This window comes from Vanellus vanellus (genome assembly GCF_965231255.1).
Source record: "Vanellus vanellus genome assembly, chromosome: 1".
Lineage (NCBI taxonomy): Eukaryota > Metazoa > Chordata > Aves > Charadriiformes > Charadriidae > Vanellus > Vanellus vanellus.
The window spans coordinates 37,783,379-37,795,750 of record NC_138905.1 but is presented as its reverse complement, the minus strand read 5'-3'; the positions used below and the strand labels follow the sequence as shown (position 1 = coordinate 37,795,750).

The following is a 12,372-nucleotide window of genomic DNA, read 5'->3' as shown; positions in this document are numbered from 1 at the left end:
CGTTTTCAGTTTGACCAACTTTTTTTCCTGTAATTGCCAGGAAATAAAAGTATGCTCTGTGACCCCACACAACTAACTGGGCTCCTCTTTCCCCATCTTCACTCGCTCAAAAGATATTCCTTACTCTGGTTTCAATAGCTTATATCCTTACTTAAAACATGGGACTAATTACTAGTCTACATTGGCTGAAAGTGTAGTAGGGAAAGGAGTAAGAGAGGAATGCAGCAGCTGGATGCTGCAGACCTGAAAATACTGACTGGCTGGCATAGCCAGGGAGAAGCTATGCATAATTAAAAGTACTCGCCACACACAATTTACTGAACTTGAAAAGATACAGAATGAAGCTTAGCTATTCAATTGTTTTTAGCGTAGTGTTTTGATAAAATACTGAGAATTGAAAATATAGTCTTAAAATGCATTTTCACTAGTCATGTGAGTAACATGTAGAAAACACATGCATATGTAACGTAACATTTAAGAAAACCTTCCCTGTGTAAAAGAGATGGAAAATGAAAAAGTAAAGTTTTCCTTACAAAATTTGATTATTTTAGAAAAATAAGCCTGCTTTGCTCACAGGTCCTTAGATCATCTTCTGAAGCTATGGTTCGCCTGCTTCTGTTCTTATTTTTTCAACAATCCTGGACATGATGTGTGATTTTACTAAGGATGGCATGAGCCAAAGTCAACACAAGCTAAGCTACTCACAGTGAGTAAATGAAGACCTATGGTACAAATCTCCTACTTCCATGATAATTCCTAGTAATGAAAATGGGAAAAGGAATTAATTACAGAATACGTGAGCAAGGAGAAAGGTCTCATTAGCATGCATTTTTAAAGAACAGTAGGTATTTAATAATCCAAATTGTCTGATTTTATTTTAATTTTTTTGACAGTTCATTGCAGTTCTGAGCTTTTCCACACTAACTAAGCAGCCAAAACGGTTCCTTGTCTCTCTCTCTCTCTCTCAAAAGGCAGGGGTTCAAACTTTCACAACTTAAAAAGTATCTTTGAGCAGAAAGTTTTTTTAATTGAAAATCTTCATAATGCACCCTTAGTGGAAGGTCACACATCTCCAATTTCTCAGTGATTTTTTATTTTCCTCTCTTACAGCAGTTTCTTCTCTGCAGAATCTACAGCACTGCTTATAGACTTGTTTGATCTAAACCCCGTCAAAACCAATGGACACAACTCCCTAACTACAGTAGGTTTTAGATCTGGCCCTAGGAACGGGTTAAAAAGGAATTTCTGAGGCAGAAGACTAGATATTCAGAGACGGGTCTCAAAGTCACCTTTTTCTGGCACCTTCCATGACTCACAAGACTAGGACACTTGATACAGCTGTATCACCAGAGGAAAAGTCAGTTATTACTCTGACATTGGTAGCTTGTGTTTGAACTCATCCATTAAAAATGTCTGGATCAAATCAACAACGATTCTTTCAAACATCCTGTTTATTATGGATCATTCTAGATAAAGTGGTTTCAAGATACCTGGTGCTTGAGAAGTCTGAAAGTTGGTGCAGTGAGGCCTCGGGTCTATCATCTGGCATGCTAGACATGGGTGGTAGAGCTTATCATTTGGGTTTGAAACAAGCATTTCATTCAGCCCTTGATCCCATAGCGTTAAAGAAATCCAGGCATGTAACATCTTAATACGTGTGCCTAAGGGACCCACTCTTTATGTGCGAAGTTTAATAAGTGACAAAAAACCCATGCAATTTCTTTACATCGACCATACAGCTGTGCCTCAGAACAAGCACCTGTTACTACTTTAGCTTTTAGGGATTTTGGTTCCCTCATTCTCTTCAACACACTTTTATGCAAAACTGTTTGCTTGTTTTTTAATTTTGGAAGGTGACCTTAATTTACAGACCTTTCTTGTAAGATAAGGAATGATGATAAGAAGTAAACAGATTATTAAACCCTTTTTCATACACATTAAAAGCTCTGATACTTTCCCCTCAACTCAAAGGCTTCAGAGGTATTGAAACTCCAATAAGGCTTCACATTTTAACAGTTATACTTCATGAAGGTATCATTCCTTTGAAAAAAAAAAACAGAATCAAGTAGTAGGGGGAGACTTCAATATTAGTATGTTATCCATGGACTTGAAATTAATTTGCTTTCTTTTGGCCACAAATATTTATCTCACAATAGTAAGACCGAATTTTTTTCTTCGCTCCCCCAATCATGGGGCAAACAGGAAGATGACTGCTCCTTTTTTGTAAGTAACTGAGGAACATAACCTCTGGTGACTAAAATTGTAGATACTTGTTTTGGTAAATCCACTATGATCTTATTCTGTAAACAGTAAATGTCACAAAGAACTAAAAACCTGTGCGTGAGGTTTCCATCTGTCTAGATATTGTTCTACCTTTATGTACACAATAATATAAATCTAAAATATAAAAACTATAATACACAGATATGCTGATGATCATTCTAAACATGCAAGCAGCAGAACAGATGCTACTGTGCACCATATTGTCACTTTACTAAGCGTGGGTTGTATCTGGCTCAATGTGGGCATCTACAGCTCACCAAGCCCTTGTGATCAATGAAAAGCTGGACAACGGAGTTAACGGTGTAGATCATTTCATCTGAAGCAGGTGCTTGCATCTGATCAGACAAAGGGGTCCGATCTCCCCATATTAGATTTCCAGTGACTATAACTGGAACACAGATGGCAAGCTAAGGTATTTGTACCCGCACCGCAGATGCCTGAAAATTAGGTGAAGTAAATTCCATCCCAAGAAGCCATCCTGCAGCAGTAGCCTAATTCAAATAGTGCACATGCGCTGTATTTTATTAAATTAAAAAAACTTCCTCTTTTACAAAAATCTCAAGTTCTGAGAAAGGAATCAGCATTCACTGGAAGCCATAACACGGAAGTTAATATCTGAATCAATCTGTAGCCATCAGCGGGAAGATATAGCACTAGTGTGAAGAAAAAGTGAAAATAGCGAAGTCCAGTCTTGCAGATTTTCACTGGTGATTCAGCAAAGTATTTGAGCACATGCTTTACTGTTTTCCTACCATGCAACTGCTTAATTGAAACAAGACTGTATCTTCAGGGCTTACTCACCACTGAAGCCCCACTTGTGCAATGGCTCTTACAGTCGCTGATCCCCTGCAGCTGTGCGAATTGTCTGCAGCTATCACTACTTTGCAGAAGCCGATCCCCACATACTTCACTGACTACAGGCCCGAGCCAACAAGGTTTTGCAGTATCACACCCTAAAAAATCAGTGGTGATTTTAGAAAAAAAAAAAAAAGCCTCAAAGAAAAGCCCTCAAATAAAAAAAAAAGAAAAAAAAAAAGAAAAATATTTAAAAAAGGTTTAGGTAGGTTTTAGGTATCTGTGTCCATTAACTACAATCCAAAAGAAGCCAGAACAGTGATACAGGTCTAAATTTCTTCAGATCTTTTTTTTGCCACCTAAATTGTTGAGTTCAAAAGTTCTTCAACCCATCCTCTGATGGGTACACAATTTTCCCTAGGTCATAAGGAAAACAGACGAGCTGCACAAAAGTAATGCTTGACTGATGACTCCCTGAGAAGAGCTGGTCTCTAAGCTCTTCCTAAACTTCCTTAAAATCAGAAACCGTTTCTTGATACAGATGTTGTGTTTTTTTTTTCCTAGTCCCTCAAATCCTAAGGATAGGGAATGGAGCAGTCTAGAGACTTATGCAGTGTACTAAAGCATAGATATTTCAGTTCTTCCAGACAGAAGGGAGAATTTAGATGTACAACTTCTTCAGCCACCAGGAATCAACAGACTTTTGTAAGAGGTGGATGTCACCAGTTCCTCTTCATTGTATAGCTATGTCTAAAACAAAGAGTAATTCATGTTTTGTTTTTTGTCAGAACACGTCCTCCCAAAAATATTTTGGGAAACATTTTTTAAGTAGACAAGACCTCATCCTCTAGTTGTGTACATGAGTTTCAAATGGGAAAAGGAGTTCAGACCTACCTTCTCTCAGATTTTCCAACTAGTTAGCAGCAGCTTTCTAGAACGCTTAGAGTGCTTTCATCTTAATCTCTCTGAATGTTATGGAAAGCCTACACAACCCTCTATTTTCTCTTTTTCTTTTCATTATTTACTTATTCCAGCCAGGGAGAGGGGAGGGCACATAAGTAACATTTACTGATTTTTACTTGGTGTAGTCCATGAGTCAAACCAAGCAGATGGCAGCATGGACAAAAACAAGGCAGAAAAGGAAGAAGCTTTGCTCTGGTAAGCTCTGAGTAGAAATGCCTCATTAATAATCAACAAAACTTATAATAAACTGGCTTAGCATAGTCTGGGGGGAAAAGGGTTGAAAATAAAGAGTAATCCTGAAAGTATTAGCATATGTATTGTAAACAAGTGAGTAGTCTTTCCAAAAGAGATAGTTCAGACTTGTGTGAAAAGACAAAAATAAGCATCTCCACTGGGGGGTAACTTGCTAGATAAAAGCACACTTAAAGCTTACAGAAGAAGTCCGATATGGAATTTGTATAAGATAAGCTAAGTAACTAACTGTACTTACTGTGTAAAGCTCGTTAAGAACTTTCATTAAGTCTTCATGAAGCTGAAACGCAATCTCTTTGCTCTGTAATTAAAAAGAAGTCATTAGTTAAAGGCATGCAAAAACTGCAACACACATTTGCTTCTTGATATACGTACTCATTGTTCATCCTAGATAGTGAATGCAATATTGCTCACAAAGACACCGCTCTGAGAGAATTACAGTGCACTAAAAATAACAATTCAGGGAAGCAGAGGTAACACACAATATCTGGACAGAAGACTTCTAAAAAGAACCCCAGAAGTAATTTGAGAGATTTTCCCATGAAGAATCAGGAAATAAGGTGCCAACAGAACAGGTGAAGTTCAGGATTAATGTTATAAGCCTTTTTAATGGAACAAACTGTATACTGTTTTACAACTGCTATGATATATACAAAAAACTAAACCACATGGAATGTGATATTCTAGAGGGAAATCCAGACCAATTTTACATCTAGAACAGTCTTTGTTTCTCAGCACATGCAACTATCTAAATATTTATGCGAGAAATAATTGTGGCTCCTCTTTGAAACAGATACCCAACTGCAAAATATTCCACAGAGTGGGCTGCTGAAACAGCTTTGTTTAGCTTTTCTGGACTGTGTCTTTACTTTCATTCTGACCCAGAAAAAAAGAAATGCTTAGCAGTAGTTATTAAAGAAAGGAAGTATGTCAAAATAAGAGTATTTAATTGGAGTCTCATTCAAATATATTCCTTTGTTAGTTGACCGTAGCAGTTCAATCAGATGAAAATTGTGGCAACTGTGCAAGAGTTGTTGAAGGGATTTGTACCACAGCCTTTGGAAAACAGCTATAGAATAGAGCTACGGGACTTGGCAAGCAGCCTGGCTACATTTCTTCTGCAGTGCTCAGCATTGTAACATCCACGCTCGAAATGTCAGCTTTTTTTTTCCTGTGAATAAATTGATAACCAGCCCAGCTTCTAAAAAACTCCAACTTCATGATAGATACTGGCCTTAGCTATGAGAAGTACTTTGTATTTGCATAGAAGCCAAAGGAAAATCCTCAGGGACAACTCATCTCCAAAGCCGCTAACACATACTTGGCCATCACTAAAACACCTGCAGGAATAATGGTTTTTGAATGAGAATTTCCAGTGCAACGCCCACGTATGAGGAGGAACCACACCACACATCCCACCCACTGCGTCTTCCAGGAGGATGAAACAGAGACATACAGTAGCTGGAACAGAAAAATTTGAATTTTTTCTTCTATTCCTACTGTTATACTCCTAACTCTGGGCAATATTTTAAAGGAACCTGCCATATCACTTATCAGTATTCACTCCAATCCTTATACGCAAGATGATTTTTAATCGACAAGAAGCTAGAAATAGAAATTAAAAAACACTTCCGTGAAGTTCTTGTGTTCCCAAGGGCATTAGCTGTAGTAGCTAAGGCACAGTGAGACGTGCTCTGAAGCCAAGTTACACAAAACTACTATGAAACTTTCCTTACTGCTTACACTTTTCAAAGTCTGGTATTTTTCCTGAGTTATGCTCTACTACTGAAGTAACTAGAACACAAAGCTTACTAATTCCTTTTCTTTGCAAACATCAGATTATTTTCATCTAATACGAAGGACAAAAAATCATATGCATAACAGTGCACAGAGTGCTTGTAAAGAATTGGAAAAGGATTGCGGATTTGCAAGCTGCTGTAGGGAAACAGAGTAAAAGCTTTAGCAAAAATTCTGAATTGCTTTTCATTGCTTTACATTGGCAGTCTGCCTTTAAAAGTCAGCAGCGCAGCTCTGACACAGCTTACACATCTCAAAGCTCCAAGAAGTGGAGGCCACCTGTTTTCTCTTGGATAGCTGCTTCTATAGTGCTGAATATGAGCGGTCTGTTTTTTAAATTACTTTAGCAGAAAGAAGGACAAAACATACAAATAAGATGGTTGACATTACGACTGGGAGATGAAAGCATACACGTGTGGGGAAAAAACTGTGTGTAGATGAACCCCAGCTTCAAGCAATTTATTCCTGTCAACTGTTGGTCACTACCATCTCAAAGTTGATGACAACTCAAGCCCTAAACATAGCAACACTGATTCCAAGGCAGCATGCCTTAACCTAGCAGTGCAAAAGTTTGTTTGAGAAGGTGAGACAGAAAACCCCAACCCAATTTCGTCTTTACACTTTGCAGATTTTGTTGTAAGCAAAGCACACGGCAGTTCATTGAAAGACACACCCTCCGTTTCTGCTCTTCAGTTACACCTTAATGCAAATAGACACCAGATGAGTTGAGGATTTGAGGAACGATCACAATTTACCAGGACCCTTTTCTCCTTTTTGCTCCTGCAGAGCTTTTTCTAGCCCTCAAGGTTTACTGGCCACCATGCATACGTGATCTTTTCCAGGCAACACGTTGATCAATGGTAAATTTGAAGGTGAATGGAAGAGATCAAAATAGAGGGAAGAGGGAGATGTTTTTAGGAAAGGACAATAGGCTTCAAAATGTGAAGCAAAAGGAGAGGGAGGTGATCAGCAAAGAGAGTAAAAAAAGAGCAAAAAGAGTAAAAAGAGACAGCCTAGCAATGCCACGTGATCACAGATGAATCATCCTTCCATCAGTTCATCCGGGGAATCCAACCTCCAGAGGGTGCCTGTAGTGAGGGATAACATGTCAGTTGCTGCTTCTTTCCGATGAAAGATTTTGTAGAAATTGTCCAATAAAAATCAGGAAATTTGGTTAACCTGAGCAGTATAAAAGGGATTTATTTTCAAGAACCAACACATTTCACATTAGCATTTAAGATCAAGCAATACTGACTCGAGTGGCAAGCAATACGGCTTTTAGTGTGTAAATATATAGCGCGTTAGAGCACCAGATAAGTGCATTTATTTCCAGCGGTTAATGGCTCTCCTATTTCTCTTTTATGCTACCTATTCTCTGCAATAGTTCAGCATGTTTGAAGGGTGTGCTCCTCTAGGAGCCTATCCTCAGGGTAGCCAAAGAACAGAATGTAAGACGCAGCAAGCATTTTCCTGGGCTGAGTTGATAGCTCTAATCAGGCCATTAAAACCCGACAAACACAATCGCTGAGGCGCTGCTTTATTCACTATGTCCTAGAGAAATGTATTAGCACCTATTAACCAAAAGAACAAAGAACATAATAAAAATGTTAGCGCACACGCAAACTCTTGCTAAAAACTTGATATATGTTACTAATCCAGTTCAAAACATTAAGAGACGGTGGCATCTTTTTTTTCACCTGACAGCAGGATCATGCCCATGCAACAGACAAGTAAGCGCACCTAAACCAGCCTTTCAGTATGTGCTCAACATTCAACACATCAGCGGTCCTACTGATGTTATCAAGATTTATATTTATGGATTAATGTCTGAGAAACTCAAAATTTTATTCCACATTAATACCCTTTCTTTGAAGTCTGTAAGAATTTTGCCATCCATTTCAGTTAGAGCATAATTGGGCACCCAAACTTTATTTTTTGGGGGGTTTTTAAACTGAAATTTAATAGTCGGTTCAGTTCTTCCTGGAACTCTTTAGTTTCTGTAGTACACACAATGCTACTCTCAGTTACATCATTTAGGGAAAATATTCTGTAACTATTGCTTTTAAATGAGTCTGCTGCTGGTCCCCGGGGGAAGGGATGTGCAAACTCTTCTTTTAATGAGCTTTCATGAGCTGTGGTGACACCGACATAACTAACTCATAGTAAAAATTTGTTCCAGATTTGCCAGTCTACAGCAACAAATAGCTTTGCTATCCCTTTAAATCTTTAAATGCTTAAGAAAATGATGCAAAAGATCTCTATATATGCCACAATCTTCATAACATCAAATAGATTTGGCAGGTAGTCATATTCCTTGTTAATAGCCAGATTATGGAACTAAAATATTTATTGTGCTTGGCTTCTCCAGCATCTTTTACTGTAAACACTGGAAGATATGTTCATCTTGGCTCATTATGGTTCTGTCCAAAGAAAATACATGTTTATAAATTATAAATATACAAATCTGCTTAAGGATTTTGTGGGTATGTGTTTATACAGTTGATTATTAATGCTGAGGTAACCAGAATCACTGCATGAAATGTTCTGCATAATACTTTTCCCTTCTGCTTGACATTTTTCCTTATTACTTTATTCTTTAATTGTCCCCATGAGGCCATCTACCCCATCTGCCTGAAGAAACACGCAAGTATGCAAGGTTTGAACTCTGCTACTTTATGTTTGTAATTTTATGTGCAGCATGAAGGCCAGGCATGAACAGCAATCTGTACTGCTTTTATAAGCCAGCAACTAAAAAGAAGAGCTTAAGTGCCTATCTGGAAGTATGAGGCCTGACATAATATCATCAGATAAATGCCACAAAATGTCTGAACTAGATCCTATCTTTGTTCCGCATTTAGTACATTAAAACGGTTGCTGGTTCCTGACCCCTTGAAAAAAGAATGACAAAGAGCTCCCGGGAGAACAAAAATAATGAATATCTATATTTAAAGTGGGCCAGCCGAGACAGGAAAGCCATGTACAATCAGGTACCTGAATACAATATATCCTGGCCCATCAGAACATGTAAGGCAGAACCAACAGGGATCATTTCACCAAAGCAATCTGAATGTTGAGACAGGTGTATAAGTGCACACAGAAGGAAGAATCAGAATGAGGAAGAACAGACAGCGAGACAAGGGCAAGGGGCACAGACACCCCTCAGCACTACATTTCATAGAGACCAACACCGGCTACTGCACACACCTTTTACAGAAGGACTAGAGAAAGGGGTTGCCATAGACTCGTGACTTTGTGCTATATCCCACACAGGAGCTATCAACAGGAGAGGGAACAAAACAATACTCTGCTGGTAAGCATGGCCAGGAAATTGTTTGATCTTTTCATTACTACAATTCAAGCTGGAACCAATCTTAGGATAGCACACAAACAGTATCCCTCTGGAAAATGTTGGGTTCACTTCATGGAAAAGTTTCATTTGAGGACCTACGTGCCCAGCAGCGAGGTGGAAAAAGCCAGTAAGGGCTACCACTGAGAAGCAGAATGGGCAGCCTCATCCTCTCAGGAAGAGAGAGGGGGAGAAAAAAGAGGGAGCAGAAAGAGCCAAGAAGCTCAGAGTGACTTTGCTGTTGTCTCCCCGTATCTTGCTTGTGTGAGCAATGGGGCAATCCACTCTGAGACACTTTCCCTTTCTGCAAGAGGCAGATTGGGGTTTCAGAGCAGAATGACGGAGATCTGCTCTGACCATGGACTTGGTGTAGTTACTCTCCAGACTTGGAAGTGGAGCTAAAGCACCTCCAAAGATGCAGAAGCTGCTGCAGCAAGACTGAGAGAGAACTAAAACAAGATGATAACAGTGATGCATAACTCTCCTAGGTGAATAAACTGGAAGATATACAGTTAAATGATCTTGTTATTGAATATAGAGAAGCTTGATTAGCTGCCATTTGGAAACTACTTAGAAAGTGCTCTTATGTGCAATGCTGTGAAAGCCAATGGAGTACAGATAGGTTACATGGGTGTATTTTCTGCGCTTGACCATGGACTGCAGTAAAATATTAAGCATGCACTTGTTAGTCTTTCTTTTTAAAATCTTCATATTACTACTGGTTTATTATTTACATTTACTACTTAGGGAGAGTACATATTTCACAGAACCTACAGAAAGTGACAGAAATTGGTTAAATATTCTATTTCATGTTTACAGATCTCCAACAAATTTCACACCATTTTCTTTAGGGAGAGTATAATTTTGAGGGAGGATAGTGTTGGATGTCACCTTTCTCATTCTAAGTGCACCTTCTCTTTTCTCCTCTGACCTCTCTCCCACAAGGGGGACTGTAGTACAGGACACAGGAGTTTTGTACCTCATCTCTTTCTGCTGCCTGGCAGACATCCATTAAGCACTTCTGAGACAGTCTGTGACGTACCTTAAGTTAGACTGCTCGTTCACATCTGACAGAAATTATCAGAGACTCATAGAATGGTTTGGGTTGGAAGGGACCTTTAAAGACCATTACAGTTGAAGCTGCTCATTTGGAATAAACATAGATGTAGACAGCTTATGTTCTTCATCAATAAAGCAAGACAATTTCCTAACAGATTCTCTTCCTGCACAGGTCTTGGTTTTCTCTCTGTCCAATGTTGTTCACCTCATTTTATAACTCCCTTCCCTTTTCACAGAAGAGAAACTGGAGCTTCATCATCATTCAAGTTATAATCAGTTCTGCAGCTGGGAACTAACAGCAAATAAATCACCAGTACTCTGCAGCAAGCACCACAGCAAGAACTGTGCACACCGGGACTCAGTAGAAGTACTAACTTTCTCCAACAAGTTTTAATCCCTGACAGACCGTCCTACAAATTCATGCTCAGAATCGATACTGGTGAACAACCAATGCCACATTCGGCCCATGAAACTCACGCCATGCCGAGGTGCCATGTGTCTTCCTGCCACCCTTCCCCTCACATTACCGGGCCTGGCTCAGATCCCTTCACACAGCCTTTGGTGAACTCGCTCTGCCCGTGCTCCACCTCAGCTAACAGCTATTTATTGTGACACTCTCGTGCTGAGTGTCAGCTGGCAAAGCCTGCTGAAAGGTAGGACAGGGCTGTTGAGGATCTGGGCTCCACTAATGTGAGCTGCAGGTTATGCACAGCAGGACTCCCTCAATTTCCTTTCTCTTCTTTCCCGTGCAGAAGACCCAAGTTAGGAATAAAAAAGCAGGAGCAGCTGCTTGCTTTTCCTCAGGAGGCTATGCTAGAAAAAGAAAGTTTGAAATGTTGTACGTTCCCAGGCACAATATGGAAGAGAGAGATGAGTCTGTCAGGAAGGTGGGACAACATGCCTCCTGTTAATGCACTGAAAACATCCACATACTTTCCTCTTTCTGACAGGTAAGCTGCAGCAATCTCCATTAATAAGTTACGAGTGAATAAAGAAGAGCACAGACTTCTCCACAGAAAACTTTATCTAGATATTTTTGTACAGTGCACCTGGAGAAAAGGGAAGGAAAAGCAAGATCTCCAGACCTAAAGAACTCAACTATGCTGAAAGCAAACAGGCTAGTCTAATAACGCACACCTAGTAAAGAAGATATTTCTGAGATATGACATAAATAACTGAAAAACTATTCCAGGTTCAACAGTGAAAAATGTCCAAGCAAATCTCAGATATTTCCATGTAGACAGTACTGCAGCATTGCTTTCCTCATTATCTTTTCAACTTCTATAATAATATTCCATATTAGTAAATGTAGTGGTTTGTGAACTACAGTTCTATGCATCAGACATATTATGTGAAAGGACCACTACTGATTGAGGAACTATAAATTTCAACTCTATTACTGTTACAGGTCTTAATGCACACCAATAAATTTGATTCATGTTTTTAATTTTTTTCCTCCAACCTACGCACTCCCTAAATGATTCCCCTCCCCACCCCATTGCTATCAATCTATCAATTGTGGTCAGGTGTATGTGAAATCAGTTCCTTATTTTGAAAACATTAATCTGGTACCCTTGCTATCATTTAGCCACGCACTTTACATTCTTTAATCTTTATTCTTTTTGAACTCTTTTTTTTGTATGATGCTTGCCTACCAGCATCCCACTGTGACTGACGGATGTGCATTTATAATGTATTTTTACTTTGGAACATTATAACAACACTGACTGCAAACACATTACATACATCTCAAACTAAGGCTGCCTAGAATGCTTGCTTAGCACAAGAGGGATTTACGCATTGTATGTGTTATGAAAACACATAACGGGCACGTACAAGGACAAACATACAGAGACAACGCTTAACTGATCTAATAG

At 39.1% G+C, this 12,372-nt stretch overlaps 1 protein-coding gene across 2 annotated transcripts in view; it reads right to left on the bottom strand.

The window, feature by feature from the left end:
- SRGAP1 (SLIT-ROBO Rho GTPase activating protein 1) overlaps positions 1–12,372 on the bottom strand; it is a 159,942-nt gene that overhangs the window by 62,737 nt on the left and 84,833 nt on the right. For both annotated transcript variants that reach the window (XM_082498459.1, XM_082498460.1), the window contains exon 4: positions 4,532–4,594. In XM_082498459.1, coding sequence (XP_082354585.1) covers positions 4,532–4,594 — 63 coding nt within the window. The remainder of the gene's footprint in view (positions 1–4,531; positions 4,595–12,372) is intronic.